General features: G+C 33.4%; 1 protein-coding gene and 1 long non-coding RNA gene across 3 annotated transcripts in view; one reads left to right on the top strand and one right to left on the bottom strand.

The window, feature by feature from the left end:
- The first annotated feature begins 5,895 nt into the window (after window positions 1-5,895).
- Window positions 5,896-11,495, top strand: LOC145512139 (uncharacterized). The gene is made up of 2 exons (XR_014058325.1): window positions 5,896-8,060; window positions 8,638-11,495. It is a non-coding gene; the product is annotated as an uncharacterized LOC145512139 (long non-coding RNA).
- The window catches only part of YTHDC2 (YTH N6-methyladenosine RNA binding protein C2), a 68,093-nt gene continuing 53,232 nt past the window's right edge, over window positions 10,412-25,272 (bottom strand). The window contains exons 26-30 of one of the 2 annotated variants that reach the window (XM_081505753.1): window positions 21,496-21,673; window positions 14,450-14,653; window positions 13,555-13,737; window positions 12,266-12,353; window positions 10,412-12,154 (exon numbers count right to left, since the gene is read on the bottom strand). In XM_081505753.1, coding sequence (XP_081361879.1) covers window positions 12,273-12,353; window positions 13,555-13,737; window positions 14,450-14,653; window positions 21,496-21,673 — 646 coding nt within the window. In that variant the 3' untranslated portion in view covers window positions 10,412-12,154; window positions 12,266-12,272. The remainder of the gene's footprint in view (window positions 12,155-12,265; window positions 12,354-13,554; window positions 13,738-14,449; window positions 14,654-21,495; window positions 21,674-25,272) is intronic. The other variant, XM_081505754.1, reaches the window with a different exon arrangement.

The following is a 25,272-nucleotide window of genomic DNA, read 5'->3' as shown; positions in this document are numbered from 1 at the left end:
TTTGATCCCACCAACATTGATTCTTGAGAGAGTATGGCAAAGATACAGGGGAGACTGGAAAAATTACTGAAGAAAGAAGTGGGATCTAGAATTGTCAGTGTCCAGTAGCAGCAAAGCCAGGGGAAAAATCCTGGACTGACCTTTCTTTGGCCGGAACTCCATCTACCCACTCCCCTGACCATTTCCATATCTGGTTATTCAATCTCATCAGTTCTCTAAACTCTTTGTTTTGACGTGGGCGTGTATGAAGTTGCTTCAGTTGTGTCTGACTCTTTGCAACTCTGTGAACTGTAGCCCGCCAGGCTCCTCTGTCCATGGGATTCTCCAGGCAAGAATACTGCAGTGGGTTGCCATGCCCTCCTCCAAGGGATCTTCCCTACTCAGGGATCAAACCCTTATCTCTTGTCTCCTGCATTGGTAGGCATGTTCTTTACCACTAGTGCCACCTGGGAAGTCCCTTTGTTTTAACATCCTGTAAATCCTTTTAGAGTATAAGCAGAATGTGTTACTTACAATTAAGTTACACAGAAGTTTTTGATTGATACATGCACCAAATTCTTAGAGGTGACCCAAAAGGTAACTTTCATTCAATGCAACATATTTCATCATCTACTTACCAGCACTTCTACTTTGTACTTTTCAGTGTGTAAGTTTTTCCACATCTCTTGCAAGTTATTCCTAGGTATTTTATATTTTTAATGTTATTGGTATGTCATTTCTTTTAATTTACAATTCTTTGTTGTTAATAGAAATGCATTTTTAATACTGACCTTGTACCCTGCAACCTCATTAAACTCACTAATTAATTCTACTAGCTTTTGGTAGTGGATAGCTAATAATTTTTCCTTCCCCAGAATCCTTATTCTGGTAACATTACTTTGATATTCCTTTAGAGAGACATTTCTCTTCTATTCCTGGCCCATGTGTTTGGAGTAAATATTTGACACACTTCAGTTCAGTTCAGTCGCTCAGTCATGTCTGACTCTTTGCGACCCCATGAACCACAGCACGCCAGGCCTCCCTGTCCATCACCACCTCCTGGAGTCCACCCAAACTCATGTCCATTGAGTTGGTGACGCAATCTAACCATCTCATCCTCTGTCCTCCCCTTCTCCTCCTGCCCTCAATCTTTCCCATCATCAGGGTCTTTTCAAATGAGTCAGTGCTTCGCATCAGCTGGCCAAAGTAGTGTAGTTTCAACTTCAGCATCAGTCCTTCCAATGAATATTCAGGACTGATTTCCTTTAGGATGAACTGGTTGAATCTCCTTGCAGTCCAAGGGACTCTCAAGAGTCTTCTCCAACACAGTTCAAAAGCATCAATTCTTCAGCACTCAGCTTTCTTTTGAGTCCAGCTCTCACATCCATACATGACCACTGGAAAAACCATAGCCTTGACTAGACAGACCTTTGTTGGCAAAGTAATGTCTCTGCTTTTTAATATGCTGTCTAGGTTGGTCATAACCTTACTTCCAAGGAGTAAGCATCTTTTAATTTCATATCTGCAATGATTTTGGAGCCCAAAGGGTGGTGTCATCTGCATATCTGAGGTTACTGATATTTCTCCAGCAATCTTGATTCCAGCTTGTGCTTCCTTCAGCCCAGTATTTCTCATGATGTACTCTGCATATAAGTTAAATAAGCAGGGTGACAATATACAGCCTTGAGGTACTCCTCTTCCTATTTGGAACCAGTCTGTTGTTCCATATCCAGTTCTAACTGTTGCTTCCTGACATGCATACAGGTTTCTCAAGAGGCAGGTCAGGTGGTCTGGTATGCCCATCTCTTTCAGAATTTTCCACAGTTTATTGTGATCCACACAGTCAAAGGCTTTGGCATAGTCAATAAAGCAGAAACAGATGTTTCTCTGGAACTCTCTTGCTTTTTCAATGATCCAGCAGATGTTGGCAATTTGATCTCTGGTTCCTCTGCCTTTTTCTAAAACCAGCTTGAACATCTGGAAGTTCATGGTTCATGTATTGCTGAAGCCTGGCTTGGAGAATTTTAAGCATTACTTTACTGGCATGTGAGATGAGTGCAATTTTGTGGTAGTTTGAGCGTTCTTTGGCATTGCCTTTCTTTGGGATTGGAATGAAAACTGACCTTTTCCAGTCCTGTGGCCACTGCTGAGTTTTCCATATTTGCTGGCATATCGAGTGCAGCTCTTTCATAGCATCATCTTTCAGGATTTGAAATAGCTCAATTGGAATTCCATCACCTCCACTAGCTTTGTTCGTAGTGATGCTTTCTAAGGCCCACTTGACTTCACATTCCAGGATGTCTGGCTCTAGGTTAGTGATCACACCATCGTGATTATCTGAGTCGTGAAGATCTTTTTTGTACAGTTCTTCTGTGTATTCTTGCCACCTCTTCTTAATATCTTTTGCTTTTGTTAGGTGCCTACCATTTCTGTCCTTTATTGAGCCCATCTTTGCATGAAATGTTCCCTTGGTATCTCTAATTTTCTTGAAGAGATCTCTAGTCATTCCCATTCTATTGTTTTCCTCTATTTCTTTGCACTAATCACTGAGGAAGGCTTTTTTATCTCTCCTTGCTATTCTTTGAAACTCTGCATTCAAATGGGTATATCTTTCCTTTTCTCCTTTGCTTTTCGCTTCTTTCTTTTCACAGCTATTCTTAAGATGTCCTCAGACAGCCGTTTTGCTTTTTTGCATTTCTTTCTCTTGGGGATGGTCTTGATTCCTGTCTCCTGTACAATGTCACGAACCTCCATCCATAGTTCATCAGGCACTCTATCAGATCTAGTCCCTTAAATCTATTTCTCACTTCCACTGTATAGTCAAAAGGGATTTGATTTAGGTCATACCTGAATGGTCTAGTGGTTTTCTCCACTTGCTTCAGTTTCAACCTGAATTTGGCAATAAGGGGTTCATGATCCAGACTTCCCTGGTGGCTCAGACGGTAAAGCATCTGCCTACAATGTGGGAGACCTGGGTTCAATTTCTGGATGGAGAAGACTCTCTGGAGAAGGAAATGGCAATCCACTTCAGTACTCTTGCCTGGAAAATCTCATGGACGGAGGAGCCTGGTAGGCTACAGTCCATGGGTCGCAAAGAGTCAGACACGACTGAGTGACTAAACTTTCACTTTCACTTTCATGATCCAAGCCACAGTCAGCTCCCAGTCTTGTTTTTGCTGACTGTATAGAGCGTCTCCATCTTTGCTGCAAAGAATGTAATCAATCTGATTTCGGTGTCGACCATCTGGTAATGTCCATGTGTAGAGTCTTCTCTTGTGTTGTTGGAAGAGGGTGTTTGCTATGACCAGTGCGTTCTCTTGGCAAAACTCGATTACCCTTTGCCCTGCTTCATTCTGTACTCCAAGGCCCAATTTGTTTGTTACTCCAGGTGTTTCTTGACTTCCTAATTTTGCATTCCAGTCCCCTACAATGAAAAGGACATCTTTTTTGGGTGTTAGTTCTAGAAGGTCTTGTAGGTCTTCATAGAAGTGTTCAACTTCAGCTTCTTCAGCGTTACTGGTCCATAGACTTGGATTACTGTGATATTGAATGGTTTTCCTTGGAAATGAACAGAGATCATTTTGTCATTTTTGAGATTGCATCCAAGTACTGCATTTCGGACTCTTTTGTTGACTATGATGGCTACTCCATTTCTTTTAAGGGATTCCTGCCCACAGTAGTAGATATACTGGTCATCTGAGTTAAATTCACCCATTCCAGTCCATTTTAGTTCTCTGATTCCTAGAATGTCGACGTTCACTTGTCATCTCCTGTTTGACCACTTCCAATTTGCCTTGATTCGTGGACCTGACATTCCGGGTTCCTATGCAATATTGCCCTTTACAGCATCGAACCTTGCTTCTATCACCAGTCCCATTCACAACTGGGTGTTGTTTTTGCTTTGGCTCCATCCCTTCATTCTTTCTGGAGTTATTTCTCCCCTGATCTCCAGTAGCATATTGGACACCTACCAACCTGGGGAGTTAATCTTTCAATGTCCTATCTTTTTGCCTTTTCATACTGTTCATGGGGTTCTCAAGGCAAGAATACTGAAGTGGTTTGCCATTCCCTTCTCCAGTGGACCACAAATTTGGCCAATTAGCATAGTGAATGGTGGAACAAGAAGCACATGACCAATTGATCCAATGAGAATCAATCCCGGAGTTTATGAGGAAGCTAGTGAGAAAACATTGTTTTTTCTAGCTGGTTGAAAGTAGGATGTTACTCGTTTCTAATTTAAGTCTATTGTAAGAGAACACTGCATGATTTGAATCATTTTTAAATTTATTAAGATTTTTAAAGATAAAACTATCTTATGATCCAGCAATCCCACTTCTGATATATTCAAAAAATTTAAATCAGGATCTCAAAGAGATATGTGCAGTCTCTGTTTACTGTATCGTTATTCACAATAGCCAAGATACCGAAACAACCTATCCACAGATTTCTATCCACAAATGAACGGATAAAGAAAATGTTGGCCATCCTAGAGTGAAATATTATTCAGCCTTGAAAAAGGAGGGAAATTCTGCCAAACACAACATGAATGAACCTGGAGAACATTATGCTAAATAAAATAAAGTAATAACAGGAGGAAAAATACTGCATCATTCCACTTTATATCTACAGTAGACAAAATCATAGAGAATACAATGATTGCCAGGGACTAGGTGGGGAATGGGAATTGCAGATAAGTTCTACAAATATGCTATACAATACTATGCCTGTAGTTAACATTATTGTATTGTGCATTTAAGAATTTGTTGAGGGTAGACCCCAAGTTGAATGTTCTTACCACACTTATAAAATCAATTAATAAATAAATGTATTGAGATTTGTGCCATGGCCCATAACATGATCTATCATGATAAATATTCTGTGTGCACTTGAAGAGTGTATATTCTGCTGCTGTTGGATGATAAGTTCTGTAAATACTAATTAGGTCAAGTTGGTTGATATTTCTCTTTAAGTCTACAATATATTTGCTGATTTTGTTTACTCTATCAGTTACTGAGAGATATTGAAATCTGACAATACTATGAACTTACCCTTTCAGCTTTATCACCTTTCACTTAAGTATTTTGAAGCTCTTTCAATTAGGTGACTAAATATTTAGCATTATTATGTCAACTGATTATATTATTACTCTTTATCCTTTGTTTATAGTCTTTGTTCTTAATACTACTGACCTTCTAGTTTGTCTGTTGTTTTTTTTTTTCTAACTAATAGTAACATGGTATAACTTCTTTCATTTCTTAAAACTTTTAACCTATTTGTGTCTTCATTTTTAAAGTATGGTTCTTACAGGCATCATGTAATTGAGGTTTTTTTTTTTTTTTATCTAGTCTGACAAGCTTTCCCTTTTAACTGGGATTGTGAGGCAATACGATTATTGAATTTTTTAGGTCTGAGCCTATCATCTCATTATTTGTTTTCTATTTGCTATTTTTGTGTGTTCTTTTTTCCTCTTTTCTGCCTTCTTTTGTGCTTTTACAAGCCTGGCTAGTGGGAAGAGATACTATTTGTGGCCCATTACAAGCACCAAGCACCATTTCCTCTAATCCTTTCAGATAGTTCCTCACCTCAGGTAATCTCTGTGTATGCATGCACTGATGAGCACTCTGATGAGTATTGCAGGGAGACTACTGACAGATTTCTGGGCCTCACCTGCTATGCAGTTTTACCCTCTCTGCTATTCTGTTCTAGGAACTCTAGCTGCTTTGTTTTCCCCACTCTAACCTCTGTCTCCTCAACTCAGAAACTCTCAATTTCTGCTTCAGTTGCCCTCCCTAGGCCACAACTTGAAACTCTCTGAGGCAGTTAAACTTGGGCAGTTGTAGAACTCACCTTGTTTCCTATGTGTCAGGGATTACTGTCCTTCACCTGATGTTCAGTGTCTTGAAAACTGCAACTTCATGTATTTTGTCTTTTTTTTTTTTAATGTTTCAGGAAAGAAAGTAAAGGTCCATATTACTCCCAATCTTAAATTTAAATCTTTAAATTTCTAAAAATTACCCTAAAATGCCAATAATCAAGACTTCAGTATTGGTGATGGTACAGATACATAAACCAATGGGACATAATAGAGAGTTCTGAAATAGAGCCAAAGAAATAGGCAAACTGATTTTTGTTAAAGGTGCAAAGACAATAAAGGTTAAAATCTTTAACAATAGTGTTGGAACCACTGGACATTCATATGCATTAAAAATAAACCTCAACCTAAATATCACAACTTGCACAAAAATTAACCCAAAATGGGTCATGAACTACATATAAAGCTATAGAACTTTTAGAAGGAAACAGGAGAAAATCATTACTAAGGATTAGGTAAAGGAATTCTGAGAAATGACACCTAAATCATGATTCATAAAAAAAAGAAAAACTGGTAAGTTATAGTTCATCACAATTTAAAAATACAAAAAAAAAAAATTACTGTTAAGAGAATTAAAGGACGAGCTACAAATAAAGAAAAAAATTTAATCACATATCTGACAAAGAACTTGTATTCTAAAAATATAATGAAAGCCTCAGACTCAACAGTAAGAAAACAAACCAATTTAATTTTTAAATAGTCAACACACTTGGAAACTCAGTTCACCAAAGAGGATGTATGGGCGATGGCTAGAGGCTGGATGTTTGTGTGCCCCCAAAATTCTTCTTTTGAAATTCTAATGTCCAATGTGATGATACCAAAAATATTTCTGGGGCTTTTGGCAGGCGGTTAGGTGATGAGGGCTGAGCGCTTATGAGCAGGATTAGTGCTTTAATAAAAGAGGCACAGAGAGCTCGCTCCTGCCCTTCTAACATGTGAGGACACAGCAAGAAGTCAGCAGCCTGCAACCAGGAAGAGGGCTCGCATGCTGGGCACCTTGGTCTTGGCCTTCCAGCCTCCAGAACTGAGAGAAATAAATGTTGGTTGTTTACAAGCCACACAGTTTGTAATATTTTATTTTACCAACCTGAACAGGCTAAGAGAGCACATGAAAAGATGGCAAACATTAACAGTCATTAGAGAGCTACGACTTAAAATGATGATGAGATACTATCACACAGAGCATGATGGAAATAAATGTATTAGCAATGGTAAGTGCTGTTAAGCATGTGGAGCAACCAGGAGCTCTTAAGACAGCACTGATAGGAATGCAAAACAGTATAGCCACACTGGAAAATACTTTGGCAGCTTCTTATAAAATAAAACATAAATTACCATATGATCCAGCAATTCCAGTCCTGGGTATTTACTCAAGAAATGGAAACATGTTCCACATAAAATACTGTATACAAGTGGTTAGCTGTTCTACTTATAAAAATGGAAATAAAAAGTGGAAAACAACCTACATATCCTTTGACAAATAAATGGTTAAAAATAAAATGTGGCACATTCTATGCAATGGAATATTATTCACAATAAAAAGAAATAAACTTTGATATACACGACTTGGATCATTCTTAAAGGCATTAAGATGAGTGAAAAAAAAACAGACCCAAAATGTTACATGTTGTATAATTTTTTATATGATATTCTCAAAAGGAAAAAACTAGCATGTCAGAGAATAGACCAATGGCAGCAGGGGTTAAAGGTGGGAGGAGTATGTAACTACAAAGGGATAGCATGAGGGAGTTTGGAGGCGATGGAATTGTATCCTCACTGTGGTATAAATCACATATATCTGCACATGTATGAAAATTCATAGCACTATATATCTAAGAAACATTTGATTTTACTGTTTGTTAATTTTAAGTTAAACTGTTGTTGTTCAGTCACTCATTCGTGTCTCTTTGTGACCCCATGGACTGCAGCATGCCAGGTTTCCCTTGTCCTTCAGTATCTCCTGGAGTTTGGTCAAACTCATGCCCATTGAGTTGGTGATGCCATCCAATTACCTCATCCTTTGTCATCCCCTTCTCCTCCTGCCCTTGATCTTTCATCAGGATCTTTTCCAGTGAGTTGTCTCTTTGCATCAGGTGGCCAAAGTATTGGAGCTTCAGCTTCAGCATCAGTCCTTCCAATGAACATTCAAGGTTGATTCCCTTTAGAATTGACTGGTTTGATCTCCTTGCTGTCTAAGAGACTCTCAAGAGTCTTCTCCATCAGCAGATGAATGGATAAGGAAGCTGTGGTACATATACACAATGGAATATTACTCAGCCATTAAAAAAAATACATTTGAACCGGTTCTACTGAGATGGATGAAACTGGAGCCCATTATACAGAGTGAAGTAAGCCAGAAAGAAAAACAACAATACAGTATACTAATGCATATATATGGAATCTGAAAGATGGTAACGATAACCCTATATGCGGGACAGAATGAGAGACACAGATGCATGGAACAATTTTATGGACTCTGAGGGAGAAGGTGAGGGTGGGACGTTCTGGGAGAATGGCATTGAGACATGTGTATTGTCATATGTGAAACAGAGCACCATTCCATGTTCGATGCATGTGACAAGGGCTCGGGGCCGGGGCAGTGGGATGATCCAGAGGGATGGGAGGGGGAGGGAGGTGGGTGGGGGGTTCGGGAAGGGGAACACATGTAAACCCATGGCTGATTCTTGTCAATGTATGGCAAAAACTATTACAATATTGTAAAGTAATTAGCCCCCAAGTAAAATAAATAAATTTATAAAAAAAAAAAAAAAAAAAAAAAAAAAAAGAGTCTTCTCCAGTACCACAATTCAAAAGCATCAATTCTCCAGCACTCAGCCTTCTTTATGGTCCAACTCTCACATCTGTACAGGACTACTGGAAAAACTACAGCTTTGACTATATGGACCTTTGTTAACAAAGTGATATTTCTGCTTTTCTGATACACTGTCTGGGCTTGTCACAGCTTTTTTCCCAAGGAGCAAGTGTCTTTTAATTTCATGGCTGCAGTCACCATCCACAGTGATTTTGGAGCCCAAGAAAATAAAGTCTTTCACTATTTCCATTTTTCCCCAATCTATTTGCCATGAAGTGATGGGACCAGATGCTATGATCTTAGTTTTTTGAACGTTGTTTTAAGCCAGCTTTTTCACTCTCCTCTTTCACCTTCATCTTTATTTAGTTCCTTTTCACTTTTTGCCATTAGGGTGGTATCGTCTGCATAGCTGAAATTATTGATATAGTTTCTTTAAAAAAAAAAAACTTTAAAGTAAAGCTAACACTAAATGATGACATAACTAATTGGCCAAACAGATATTCTGAGAAAGGTATTCCAGGTAGAGTGAAGAAAGAAAACTAGTCTCTGAGGCTGGAAGATACTTGATATTGAAGGAATAGTGAAGAGGTCAATGTGGCTAAAGTGGAATGAGTAGAGGAGGAGAGCAGAGGAGAGATGGTCAGAGAAGTAACAAGGCATCAGATCATAAAAGGGGACCAGATCATTATGCCATTATAAGGACTTTGGCTTTGAGTGAATTGGGGACCCACTGCAGGGTTTTGAGCAAACAGAATAATACAAATTGATTCAATGTTTTTAAAGACTGATTCTGTGTTGAAAATAGACTGGTAGCATGAGGAAGGGGTAGAAAAGGGACATCTTAGGAATGAAGGTGGCTCAGTCCAGAGTGCTTGTGACACATGTGGTGAGAAACAGCTGGAGTCTAGATATATTTTGAAGGTGAATCCAAGAAAATTTTCTGATGGATTGGATTGAAAGAAATAAAGGAATCATGTCTAACTCCAAATTTTCTGGTTTGAACAACTAAAAGAATGAAAGTGGCATTAATCAAAAATAGGACAAGTTTAAGTGGAACAGACTGTGGTGAAAGAATTGTGGTTAAATTTTGAATATACCAAATTTGAGATTTTATTAGACAGCCAAGTAGAAATTCACATTTGGCTAGAAAGACCATGATGCATCCAGTGGCTTTGGCCATACTGACTGCAGTGTGGGCCTCTGGGTAGACAGCAATCATGGAGATTTCAGCAGCACAGTGAGGATCTGTGTATGAGAAGCTCACTCAGACCAAGACATGTGGTCAGCTGTGAATTATGTGTCCAGTTTTTCACCCTGGTGTTGATTCAGGTGTAAAGTTCATTTGACTTATTTCTCAACATTTTCTCTGTCTCAGGATATAAGATTTTAAACGGTGAAGAATGAGTCTCTGAGAACAAATTCTTAAATGAACATGTCTTTCCTTGAAGTACTCAATTGAGATTATTCTTTCCTTACTGTTTATCTTTGCTGTAATTGGTATCTTGAGAACAGAAGGTGGACAGCTACATATCCTATTAATAATCAGAAGATTTTATGTTAAAACATGTCTTGGGATTTTTCCCATGCCCCTATCATAATAAGGTAATTTTTTTCTAGGGAAAGGTACTGATATGAGGCCATTACCTTCTACTGAAATTTAGTATTCTTCAAAGTGTATGAAATTCATTAATATCTCAAGGGATAATTGTTGATCATTGATAATGTCAGAAATAACAAAATCTAAATGATTTAACAGAATTTCATTTAATAAGTATATTTAAAGTTCATCTCTCTCAAAAAAAAACAGCATTTTAATTACATTCAAATTGTGTTCATCTTAAATATCAACAAACTCATTATTTACATACAGGGATAGACATTAGAAAACAGGTGGAAACAGAAACGGGTTCTATTTTTTAGAAGTTCTTACTTCCAGATTAGAATACTGTGAACCGCTAAATATACACCTAAATAAATGTATACATTATCAGAAAACCACAACTTTTCTAATAGGAAAAGAACTGTAATATACATATAGCAGAACATAATTCATACAGGCTCAATTTACAGGTATGTTTCAAAGTATAAAACAAACAAAATCCCAGTAACTACAAGTACAGGCAAAAGTTACAGCCAGCATTTTAAACTAATGCACCAACATACAATGCTTTCCCAGAGAAAGTAGAGGAGAGTACCCAAGATTTTATGTTGATGAATGACTTTTCACTTCTTTATTCTCAAATAAAGAAGCAGAGCACTTACTCTTTTTGTGTTTAAATTAGATTCATGTTGGTTTTTTGTTACATAGCAATGACCCAAATGCATCATGAGAAGTGCTATCAAACTTGTTTTACTTAGAACTCAGTAACCAAGACATTTCCTTCATTTCTCCTTGAACTTCCATTTCCCTTCAAAAAGCCTCTAGGGAAATTTTATAGACAATTGTGGTAAAGAGATCAAACCAAATAATTCTTAGATGGCAAAGAAATGTAAGAGTTGGCACTAACATAGGTTTACAAAAAGTTACTCTCTGTTTATTAAACCACAAATACAAAAAAAAAAAAAAGGAGTGAGAGAGAAATCTTATCTGGAAACATAAGTAGGATAAAAAGTACTAGAAAACACTGTGTGCTGTTTGGGAGCTTCAGTTTGGAAAACATACAGAAACCAAGTACTATTAACTGTTAAGAGCATTTTTTTTCCAACTTGTATAACTTGCTTAAAATTTTAACTTGTCTAAATCAAGTTTCTCTAGCCAAAACGAAGAGTTCATAATCACTGTTTTTATATCACAGATAAGTGAAGATTGTCATGTAGGAGAAAGGATGGTTTGGACACATAAGGTTAATAGAGGTAGCACCTCTATTAAGCACTTAATCTGATCTGATTCAAGTCAGGAAGGAATTCTGCCTTCCTTCAGTTTTTACTGTGTTTCATATAGTTACAGAAAAAGAAGATTCTTTCTTCTTTTTTTTTTCTTAATGTACCTCAGGTTAAAAATGAATAGTCCTTAATTAGCACACACTTTTTTAAAGGGACATTTTTAGATTTTGGTCATTTGCTTTTCTTTGCTTGTTTTTAATGATAAATCTTTAGCGTTGACTCTTCTATAATGGTGCTCAGGTGGACAGATAAAATCAGACCTTTCTTAAAAGTAAACAATTTATCTTGCATTAAAACAAATCACCAATTAGAGATCTAAGTCAGTGTTTCAAACAAATGTTTAACTTCAAATTAAATACGTTAACTGCTGCTGTGTTAAATAAAGAAACAACTATTTCATTCAATTATAAACATATTAACATATAATCATTCCCTATGATCACTATAAAAATTAAATTATCCTTTTCTCTTTTATATGAAGATGGTGGCTCTCAAGCAACACTTCTAACCCGAAAAGCCCATTCAAAACACAACCCCATCTCAGTTTTTGGACGTCAGTGCATTCAATGGTTATAAGGAGGCATGATGTGCTTCTGAAGCTAAGAGTTCTGGAAGGGTTAAAAACAAAAAAAGAAGAAAAAAAGAAAATATAAATAATCTGAAAGATTTCCTTAATGATAACAAATAATGCCTGTACTCAAAGTTAAGTATGGTATAACCTGAATATTAATCAGTTGTGGTTTTTTCTCCCAATGGAAGGCGTTCCCATAACTGGAGCAACTGTTCACCAACCTGAGGTTCTAGTTCCTAGATAAACAAAAAGTCACAATAAACGTAGAAACAACTAGATTGAAACCTATACTGATAAAAACGTAAGAAAATCAAATTTCATATTTCTACTGAAATCATATGTTATGCCTTCACTGCTCTAATGCTTTTCATGAAGATTTAGAGTTGACTTCCCGATGTCCAAGATTGCAGTTAACCTGCAAATACTACAACTATCCATGACAAAATGGTGAAAAATTTCTGGGGAATTCTTCTGGAATTTTTTCTCTCAGCAAATAGTAAAGTTTGTTTTCATGAAGATTTAGCAAAAGTACTCAGCTTTTGTACTCCCAAAGGTTTATGTTAATACTTAGCATATTAGATGTTTGCATTTTTTCCCTCAAGAAACCATCTTAGATACTATATAATATTAAGGAATGAAATTTATTTCAAAATTATTATCGAATAAAAATTAAAATATTCTTACATAATTGAAAATAATGTCATTTACTGTCCTCTTGTGACATCATGTGCACTTAAAAAGAACCTTAACAGTTTTCATGTGGTTATTTGAACTATCATACTTATTGAGATGAAGTATGAGATGTAGTCTTAGCAAGACTAGATAACTCTCTAAATAGATTCTATGAATCTATTTTCTCCTACAAAAAACTTGGTCAATAACTTATTTTAGGCTTAAGAACTGAACTACCTCATATAAAGAAGCTAGCACAGTCATCACTATATATGTTAATTCCCATCACTTTAACTAGTTTAAAATGCCTATCAGCAGTATCATGAAGGCAAAGCATAACAGAAATAAAACAAGCCACAAAAATATAAAATTGCTGCTATTTATATCATTAGTTAAATCCATAAAGAACTTAGATACTGTTCTTATCCTTAGACTTAAGTGAAATTACTTGAGAATTACACTAGGTTTTGATCATATCAAGTTAGTTAGACAATAGGAACCTCCAAGAACTGACATCAAAGATTATATATACAATGACAGAGCAAAGTCAGGTTTACAAAATGTTTAAAAAAAAAAAAAAGAGCTCTGTCAGGCACATTTGCAAGTAGGTTTTTAACTAAGTCTTCTACAAATGTGAACCCTTATTTTCCCATGTGCACATGGAATATACAATTTGTATTCTTGCATGCGTTCCTCAAACAAATCACTGAATAACAGCCAAACAAAACAAAGAGTGGAAGAAAAATATTAAATGCCATCGTATACCTGCCCATCTCTGCTTATCTGGACTTTCTTGTTGTCATTCCAAGGATTGAGTAAATGGTGTGCAAATTGAAAGGGAAGACTTTCTTTCCGTATCCACTCCACCTTAAACACTCCTCCTAGTCCAGCTGAGCCCCAATCCTGACTCTTCTCCTTTCCTATCTCAGAAGACATTCTAGAAAATCCCTGTGAGTAAAATGAGGGAAAAGGGGAGGATGATATTAAGACCTCTGAATTCAATTTATCTAACAATGTAATATAAAAATAATAGATATCTAACAAAATTCCATAAAGCCACTCATTAAGCATTTCTTATAAAAAGATGAATTAGAAAATTTTAGAGGAAAGACAGATTTCAGCTTTCTAATGTAACCTCAAATACAAACACATATTTTCTAAATAATGTATCATAGTTCTAGACCCACATTTATTCCATTACCATATGAATACAATCTAACTTCTATGTTTTTAGTTCAAAAAATGATAATTATATCAAATAATAAATCCATTATTTTAGAAATTCAGATATACATCAAGTCAAGCTGAGTTAAGAAACACAGTTTCTTGATGGTCAGACTAATCTCTTTGGCACTATTTAAATAAATACTTTATCAAAAAGTCATGCTTCTCATTACTTTTAACCCACTTGAAATCTTAAGTTGTCCTCAGAAGGAAAAATTATTTATCTGGAGAGACTCTGGGAAAACAAGGCAAAAACAAAGGGATCCCTATATATCATTCCTTTGAAGAGGTGCAATATATTCCTCATCCTCAGTCAAGCACAATGCATTCTTACGTTCCAATGCAATAAAAACCCAGCTTCTTTTTAACCTCTATGATTTAACTGATCTAATCTACAGCCAGAATAATGCCCTTTTACTCTTTCAGGATGGCTCACCTGGAAATGTCCAGATCCTTGAACAGAAAATACCAAGTAAACCACGCTGCTTTCCCAAAAGGCTCGATTTAGCTTCCGCTCATTACTAGGAGTTGTAGACCAGATACCCTTCTGTTGGGAAATTTCAAGGTTTCTCAGATTGCTACTCTTCATTATGAAGTATCGAATAGGCATGTTTGGTTTTGGTGAAGGAGATTTTGAGCCCTAAAAAAGAATGCATAAATTCTTGAAATGAAACTTGACCTTTCAAAATCAAGAGGCTCAATTAAATAACATCTTATGAGTATATAAACCAAAATATTTTACCAAATATTCAACAAATACAAGTAGCTCTATCATGGCTGAAAACGTACACAAGGTTCAGTCAAAGTGAGGTGAAAGAATCAAAACCGAGTGCCGATTTTCAGAGCTTTCAGAACAGAAAGGACCCTGGATAGTCAACTCTGATTTACACTCCGAATGTACTTTCAGAAAATATCTTAATAAACTCACAAAGACTGAAAACAAAACAAAACCTTCTCCAGCTTACTGCCTGGATACAGTTTCCAGGTGACAATGCAGGAAAGGAAACACAAATGGAACCCAATGGTCTCACTGAACTTACAGTTTAGAGGCCAAGCTAACTAGATTTTGCATGGCATTGTACCAGATAGAAAGGAGCTGCACTGGAAGAAAACAGGGAACTGCAGAAGGGGTCCTCACAAGTTTTGGCTAAGTAAAGACCTGAACATAGTAAGAAACAATGACCTGAAGCAAGGAAAAATTCAAAGAAAAAGAGTTCTTAGAGTTCACACATGATTGGGAATACTGCATCTTTTTCCCAGACAGAATGGAAAGAACGTGTAATGCCTAGCACATCAACCATGGAAGGATCATACCTTAGTACTGGAAATAAGTCAGTACCAGAATAAAAACTGCCGTGTTCCCTAGACCCACCCTAACACAGCTTAAAAGTAAGTCCTGGAAGGATTACATTGATTATAACTAACTTAGCTGTGGATCAGAACAATGTCTAACACTATTTAAATGAATAAAACAAAAATCTAGCAGCCTAACAAAATTTTAAGGAATGCAAACAAATAGGACTATGACCACAACCAGGAAAAAAATTAATCAACAGGAACAAATTGAGATGTGACAGATGATGAAATTAGGAGACAAGAATTTAAAGAAGCTATTCTCAATACATGGCACTATGTTTAAGAAGGTAGAAGAAACATAAATATGATGAGAAGAGAAATAGAAAGTATTTTTTTAGAGACTCAAAGGAAGGTCTGGAGATGAAAATAAAGTATTTGAAGCAAAAATACACTAGAAAAAATGCATATCAGATTAGACACTACAAACAAAAAATGAATGAACTTAAAGATGCAGCAATGGAAACAATCTCAAACGAAGTAAAGAGACAATAAGAACTGAAAAAAATGAAGAGAGTAACAGTGACCTGTGGAACAATATCCAATAGTCTTACATTTGTATATCAAGAATTCTAGAAAAGAAGAGGGGAAGAGGTGGGATATAAAAAGTACATGGTGTTAAATTTATCCAAATCAATGGCAACTATACACACACAGATTAAGGAAGAAATATAAAGAGGATCAGGCCAAGTCATATAAAAATCAAATTGCCAAAAAACATTGATAAAGGAAAATCTTAAAAGCAGCTAGGCAAAAAAGGACCAATTATATATGGAGAAAGAAAGATAAGAATGATAGTAGACTTCCCATCAAAAACTATATAAACTACTAATGTGAAAGTGAAAGTCACTCAGTCGTGTCCAACTCTTTGCAACCCCATGCTGGAGTGGGTAGCCTTTCCCGTCTCCAGGGGATCTTCCCAACGTGGGGATCAAACCCAGGTCTCCTGAATTGCAGGCAGATTCTTTACCAGCTGAACCATAAGGGAAGCCCAAGAATACTGGAGTGGGTAGCCTATCCCTTCTCCAGTGGATCTTCCCAACCCAGGAATTGAACTGGGGTCTCCTGCATTGCAGGCGGATTCTTTACTAACTGAGCTATCAGGGAAGCCCATATGATAGTATTATAGTAATGAAAGAAAATCATCTGTCAACCTAGAATTATATACACAGTAAAAATATCTTTCAAAAACAAAAGTGAAAAAGAATTTTTACACAAAAGCTAAAATAATTCATTTCCTGCAGATCTGTACCTAAAAGAATGTTAAAAGAAGGTTTTCAGGCATAAGTATATGATCCAAGATAGAAATTCATGTCAACACAAAAGAATAAAAAGCACAGGAAATAGTAGACATTGAGTACATATAAAAGACATTTTCTTGACTTTTGATAAAAAGGTAATTGACTGTGTAAAATAAAAACTAATATATTCTGACATTTGTAACATGTAGAAATAAAATGTAAGAAACCAATACCAACAAAGGACTGAAGGTAATATAACTATACTGTTGCAAGGTTCTCAAACTATAACTGAAAGGGCATAATACTGATTCAAGATACATTAGGATAAGGTAAAAATGACTTAAGTAGTCAATTCCATCAAGCACTTAAGAAAGAAATAATATGAAGCCTAAACATCTCTTTCAAAAAATTGAAGTCAAAGGACCACTTCCCCACTAACCATAAGATAACCACACAACCCTGATACCAAAATCATACAAAGATAACACAAGGAAAGATAACTAGAGAATAACATCCCTCATAAACAAAGATCCCTCATTTAATAAAATTTTTGATGGAACAAAATCAAATCCAGCAATATTTTAAAAGGGTACTAGATCATGACCAAGTGAAGTATAGCATGCAACAAGTTTCAACTATAAAATCTCTAGAAGAAAGCACAGCAGAAAATCTCTGGAATCTTTGATTAGGCAAGGACTTCTTAGGACACAAAGAATATGAACTGTAACAGAAAATACAGATGAACTAGAAAAAATAAATTAAATGGACTTCCATCAAAATTAAAAGAATTTGCTCTTTAAAAGACAACTGAATCACTTTGATGTACACCTGAAACTAACACAATATTGTAAACCAATTATACTCTAATATAAAATAAAAATTAAATTAAAAATAAATAAGTAACAAGGACACATTGTATAGAACTGGAAAATATAACCATTATTTTGTAACAATTTTAAATGGAGTATGATCCATAAAAATATTGAATCATTACGTGGTACACCTAAAACTAATATGATATTGTAAATCAAGTATACCTCAATAAAAAATTAAAAACTAAAAAAAGTCAAAAATACTCTTAAATAAATAAATAAAGTGATGGGTTACATGAGGACAAAAAAAGACACCATTAATAAATGTATGTTCGATGCATGAGACAAATACTCAGGGCTGGGGCAATGGGATGACCCAGAGGGATGGGATGGGGAGGGAGGTTGGGAGGGGGTTCAGGATGGGGAACACATATAAACCCATGGCTGATTCATGTCAATGTATGGCAAAAACTACTACAATATTGTAAAGTAATTAGCCCCCAACTAAAATAAATAAATTTATTTTTAAAAAATGTAAATGCCAAGGATAGACTATTGAAAAAAGTGTTTACAACACGGATAATTAAAACTTGTAGAGAGAACTCTTGCAACTAAATAAAAAAAGACAACCAATAAAAAATCTAAAAAAGTTTAACAAAAACTTGACCAGATATTTCACCAAAGAAGATTCAGAAATGGAAAAGAGCACATGAAATGATGGTCAATATAATACTTAAGCATAAAATGCAAGTTAAAACTACAATGCAGCATCACTATACACCTAAATACCTAAAATTAAGAGTCTAGTAATGTCAAGTACTGTTAAGAATATTGAGCAAATGAAATCCTCATAGACTACTGACGGGGACAGAAAATAGTGCAGCTATTTTGGAAAACAGTTGAATAGTTTCTTGTAAAGTTACACTTACCACACAACCCAACAAACATACTCATGGGTATGTACCCAAGATCAGAAAACATATCTGTACATAAAGATTTGTACCTGAATATTATTCATAATACTCAAAAAGTAGAAACAATCCAAAAGTCCATGAATGCTGAATAGCTAAAATTACTGTGATATATCTGGAATCAAGATTGCCAGGAGAAATATCAATAACCTCAGATATGCAGATGACACCAGCCTTTTGGCAGAAAGCGAAGAACAGCCTCTTGATGAAAGCTAAAGAGGAGAGTGAAAAGTTGGCTTAAAATGCAATATTCAGAAAACTAAGATCATGACATCAGGTCTCATCACTTCATGGTAAATAGATGGGGAAACAATGGAAACAGTGAGAGACTTTATTTTGGGAGGCTCCAAAATCACTGCAGATGGTGACTGCAGCCATGAAATTAAAAGATGCTTGTTCCTTGGAAGAAAATTTATGACCAACCTAGACAGTATATTAAAAAGCAGAAACATTACTTTGCCAACAAAGGTCCGTCTAGTCAAGGCTATGGATTTTCCAGTGGTCATGTATGGATCTGAGAGTTGGACTATAAAGAAAGCTGAGCGCTGAAGAATTGATGCTTTTGAACTGTAGTGTTGGAGAAGACTCTTGAGAGTCCCTTGGACTGCAAGGAGATCCAACCAGTCCATCCTAAAGGAAATCAGTCCTGAATATTCATTGGAAGGATTGATGCTGAAGCTGAAACTCCAATACTTTGGCCACATGATGGGAAGAAGTGACTCACTGGAAAAGACCCTGATGCTGGGAAAGATTGAAGGCAAGAAAAGAAGGGGATGACAGAGGATGAGATGGTTGGATATCATCACTGAATCGATGAACATGAGTTTGAGTAAGCTCCAGGAGTTGGTGATGAACAGGGAAGCCTGGTGTGCTGCAGGCTTATATATATATATTATATTATATAATAAAAATATTATGTTATATATTATATATATAATATATATTTGATTATATATAATCTGTAATATATAAATATTATATTATACAATTATTAAATACATTATATAATACATGTTTATTTAATATATTTAATATATATTTTATTTTATATATTATATTATATAATATACATAATATATATTAAATATAATATACACATATAAGTGTATAATATATAATATATATAATCTATAATCTAATCTATTATATATATTATATAATTATTACATAATATATATTATATATACATGTAAATATATACAATGTAATATATATTATATATTATATTATGTATATAATATATTATGTAAATACTTATATAATAGATTATAGATTATAGATTTTATACATTATACATATATAAATATATAATCTATAATATATAACATATATTATATATAACACACATTTTTATATATAAATATAAATATATATATTTATATATTTATAAATATATAAATTTAAATGAATTTATAAAATGTAATATATATTAATTATATTATATATTATGTATTAAATAATATAGTATAGATTATAGATTACATATATTATATATGTATAATATAATCTATAATATATAACATATATATTATATACAATAATATATATTTTATATATAAATATATATTTTATATATACTTATGTATATAATAATCTATAATATATAACATATATTATATATAATATACATTTTTATATATAAATATAAATATATATTTATATATTTATAAATATATAAATTTATATATGAATTTATAAAATGTAATATATATATTAATTATATTATATATATTATGTATTATATAATATATTATAGATTATAGATTACATATATTATATATGTATAATATAATCTATAATATATAACATATATATTATATATAATAATATATATATAAATATATATTTTATATATACTTATGTATATAATATATACATTTATATATTTATATATGTGTATATATTATATATATTTTATATTATATATGTAATATATATTTTATATAATCAAATAATTTTATATAATATTTTATATTATAATAGATTAAGATTATATATATTATACATATATAAAATAATATTATATTTTATATAATATATATAATAGATTATAGATTATGTATTATACATATATATTATATCATAATATAAAATATATAATAACATATATATAATATTTTAATATATAACTATTATATTATAACATATAACTAATAAAAAATAATAATATAATAAACTCAATAATTTACAAATTACAAATCAATTTCAAAAGTGAAATAAGCCAGTTACAAAAAGTTATATACATTTCATTTACAGGAAGTTCCAAAAAAAGGCAAAACTTTAAGAACAAAGAGCAGTTTAGTGGTTGCCAGAATCCGGGGGTAATGGGAATGCTCTCCATGAGACTATAGTACAGTTCATGATTGCATACACTTGTCAAAATTCACTGAATTGAACAGTTTAAATTGGTGAATTTTATTGTGTAAATTATGCCTTAATAAAGGCACTTAATATTAAAAACAAAAATACTATTAAAACTTAAGAATATAAATCTGCAAAAACATTTCTTTTCCTCTTATTGAAGAAGAGTATTTTAGCAGACATTTTCACCAGAACTACGTCACATAGCTAAAAAACACTAACCAAATACTAATTCAGGTATTAAATTAAAATTATTCTACATAGTTGAAATCATTCATATCACAAATTTTTTAAAAGATACCTAGTTCTCAATTCTTTATCAACATTTCCTTATCTTCCTAACCCCATCTTGTGTTATACTTTTAATATATTCACTGAATTGAAGAAATCAATTAAGAATGAAAGAAATTATTGTTTTCAATTCTGAAAGTATGAATCAAAATTAATTTAAGAAATTCCTCTTGTCATTTTTATTTAACAAAAAAAAGGTTCTAAAGATACAGAAAGGGAATCATGAACTGCATAGCCACATGCCATCAGGGAATGGTCTACTAGTATATAAACTTCCCTGGATGATACCGACCAAAAATACCTGGCAAGCAGGAAAAACTAAAAAATTTACTGTTTGCAAACTTCTGTTTGTATCTAGAACAGAGGCCATGATTAGTTATTTAAAAGCAGAATTATTTATAATTTTGTTTAAATATGTAACACCAGATGTGCTACAAATCCCTGATACTCTACCTTTCCTGAGGATGGAGGAGAAGGACTAGCACAAGGACTTGGATAATTACTGCTGTCTGTAGATTTCACAGAAGATTGATCTGACTGGTCCTCAGTGCTTCGTTTAGGATGCAAAATTCCTCTATCTTTATACTTCTGAGGTGGGTGTAGTGCTGGAGCTGGAGATTTCATCAATACTCTTGAGCGAAAAGGAAGAAGCAAAGATCAGTTACACATAAGATCATAATACAAAGCCGACTCCATTTCAAACTAAAGTTCAATGATTCTGTGATTTATGGAATAGTATTTAAAAAGGCAATTACATTTAGAAGAAAGGGTTGTACTATTAGGGTACACTTACAAAGATAACATTTTTTTAAAACAACACAAAAATACATTAAAAACAACGTATAAAAATTTTTAATTTAGATACCCAAGTATTATTTCCCTTACAAAACTCCTAACCTCTTTTATGACAGTCCAGAAGAAACCCTAAACAATTACAATGTCATATATTGATGCCTAATGTCTTTTAACATTTTAAAATTATTTAAATACATCTATGCTAATGGCTGTTACTAGAAAATCACCTACTCCACTTTTCTTCCACGTGCATATATCTTAAAACCAAACAGATTTCAAAAGCATACTAAAAATTACAGCATGGCAAAATGGAAATAATACTGGACTAGAGTCAAGAAAGAAGATTTTCAGACAGAACTAAATTTACAACTAATGACGTAGGTGATCCTGGGCAAGTCTTTTAATTTATCTGAGCTTTAATATCCTTAGCTGTTAAATAAAGGGACTAAACTAGATAAACGCTAAGATTCTTCTGTTTTAAAATTCTATGAATAAATGCAGCAAAAATGGCAGTCAAGAATTTTATAATTTTTTTAAAAGTATACATCTCAGTGGAAAACCAGACATTAAAAAACAAAGACATTAAGTACTTCCTAAAGCAGTATAATATAAAGTTCATAGCATTACCTCTAAAATATTCTTGCCAAAAGAAAAAAAATGTTCTTGCCAAAATATTGGATCTAATCAAGCCTTGAGAGCTAACCACATCCATGAAATATGCAGGGTATAGCAATAAAAAGAGACATACACAGAATGTGGTACATCTCATAATACCACTGACCTAGTTTCCTAAGAAAAGGCAACAAAGGAACTATCTGCTCTAGATCACAAGAGATTCAAGACACCCTATTACAGTGCATGAGTGAGTCCTCCCTGAATGCTGTTTCAAATAAATCTATAGTTTGAGAATTGGGGAAATGATTATTTTATTGGGACTGATTATTGGATTTTGATTGTGTAGGAAAAATGCCTCTATTTTTAAGAGATGTAAATCTAAATACAGAGGAGTAAAATGACATGATGTGAGAGACTGATTTTGAAATATGTGAACAAAAAAAGAAAGGAAGCAAGAAAAAAATAATTCGGTAGATACAGCAAATAGGTGAAAATCGTCAGAGGATGAGATGGCTGAATGGCATCACCAATGCAATGGACATGATCTTGGGCAAACTTCAGGAGATGGTGAGGGACAGAGAGGCGTGGAGTGCTGCAGTCCATGGGGTCACAAAGAGTTGGACACAACTGGGAGACTGAACAACAACGATCATTTACTTTCCTGTGTTTATGTATAATAAATAAAGCATAAAAAGAATAAGTCATGAACAGTTCATAAACTTCTACTGAGTCTTGTAATTATAATTATTCTGCCTTCAAAATAAGTTAAAATAGCTTATCCTCACAATTTGCTTCTCTTTCAATAAATATCTTGGATTCAATATTTCTTTCACAAATGAAATAGCTAAAGCCTAAAAATGCTAACAAAAATATATAATGAATAAACATGTGAATAATTATTAAGAACTTGATAAATACAAAAAACCAACTTTTCAGGGCTTTTGTCCTCAAGAATTGAAGACTGAACTTGAATTATCAAGTTATACGTCTAAAATTCCATCATTCTTACCCTGGCAGATTATTTACCTGAAAACTAGTAACAGAACTTAATTGAGGGTAATACGTTATCAAAATAAAAATGATGCTTCCAATAGAACTAAATACCTACATTTGCAGTTTCCAATTTGATCTTTGATTCTGTGCTCTATTCTAGCTTTTCTCTCTCTTCCTCCCCAAATTGTGGCTCCCCTAAAATTTCATGCATGTAGAAACAAAGCATTTGTATAAACCCTTCCACCTACATTTTCATTTAAGAGGAACAAAGAATTCTGATAACTCAGTTATATCTCATTTTTCTTATAGAAAAGATGTTTATTCTTTGTAAGCAAATTATTATGTAAAAAATGACAATTTAAAAACACTGGTTTAGTTTTAAAATGGGATATGGGCAATTTCCATATTTTAATAGCTTCTTAAACTTTTAAAAATAACTTCAATAAAATGTTTTTATTAAAAGAAATTACCTGATCTATATTTTGCCATCCTAGTGTGAAAACTCTAACTACAAATACCTTTTCTTCAAGAAGCAATTTCAGAAAGATTATAAAGAAAGATTATTCTCCTTTCAAAAATACATCTTCAGAAGAGTCCTTATTCCTCACCAAGCTACATCAGTTTCAGGCCTTGTCTATTAAAACTACAAAGCCTAAAAGTACATGAAATTCTTTATCTCACTGTTCAACAGATAAGAAAATAAAGAAAGCAAGGCTACAACCTATAGGGAAAGGAAAATGGCAGATACTGGTATCACAGGAGAAAAAATGAATTTATAAGATAATCAGTTTCTAAAGCATAACTAATATTACACTTTATTATAATTATGATTTTCTCCTGTATTTCTAATTTTCATTAAAGTATATATTACTTTTATAAAGAAAATAGGAAAATTTTCCTCATAAATGTATGTGTATAGTATGTATGTATATGTATATAAACACATGTGTGTATAAACAGTCTCTCTGAATATCTATATATATACTTTTTTACAGAGGAGTCTATAAATAAGTCTACCACATAATTTCTACACAAATGTATTCATGTATTCAAAATAACCCTTGTTCAAGGAAATTTTTAGAAAAATTTTTTTAAAAAGTGAGGAGTATCTAAGTAGAAAATGTATTTTTTACTATTTTCTTTTTGGTTGACAGTATCTACATCAGAGAAAAAGGTTTAGGGACACACATCATTATAAGCAATTGGTTGAATTATTCCTAAAATGTTGTATATGAAAAACTTGGAAACCATCATGTATTATTCCTTTTTACTGAAGTCTTAACTGATAACATGCCTTTATGCTTCATTCAAATAAGTAAAATCTGATCAAAAGAAGGTAGGTACTAAATATTCCATCTGATCCTTGAAAAACAATAAGCATCACATATCTTTTATGCTTCCATTATTTCTATTTTCAATTTTTAACAATGAAATAATATTCTTAGCACAGAGATAATATCTACTATATTGTTCAAACTAGCATTCCAGGCAAGAATGTTGTCTCTGTCATCCATTCTATCAGGGTAAAAAAAAAAATTAACTGATATAAAGAAATACAAATTGGGTTCTAACAAACATTTTTACAACCAGAAATATTTCTAAATCATGGCCAACCATTCACTATAAATACTATTATATTACCAAATACATTTTGGAAAAATGATTCAATATAAGAGCTCTCAATAATCATATAATAAAAAAAATCACATCTAATTGCCAAATGATAGAGAGGATAAAAGAATTTGGCTAAACTGTAAGAAATTTTGTCAAGACAATAAATTTGCTTTTTTAATATATGTATTCCTCTCTTCAACAAAATGTAACCTT

This window comes from Giraffa tippelskirchi, chromosome 7 (assembly GCF_054371585.1).
Source record: "Giraffa tippelskirchi isolate mGirTip1 chromosome 7, T2T-mGirTip1v1.2.pri, whole genome shotgun sequence".
NCBI lineage: Eukaryota > Metazoa > Chordata > Mammalia > Artiodactyla > Giraffidae > Giraffa > Giraffa tippelskirchi.
Note: the sequence above shows the minus strand (reverse complement) of the source record. Positions and strands in the feature narration are given on the sequence as shown.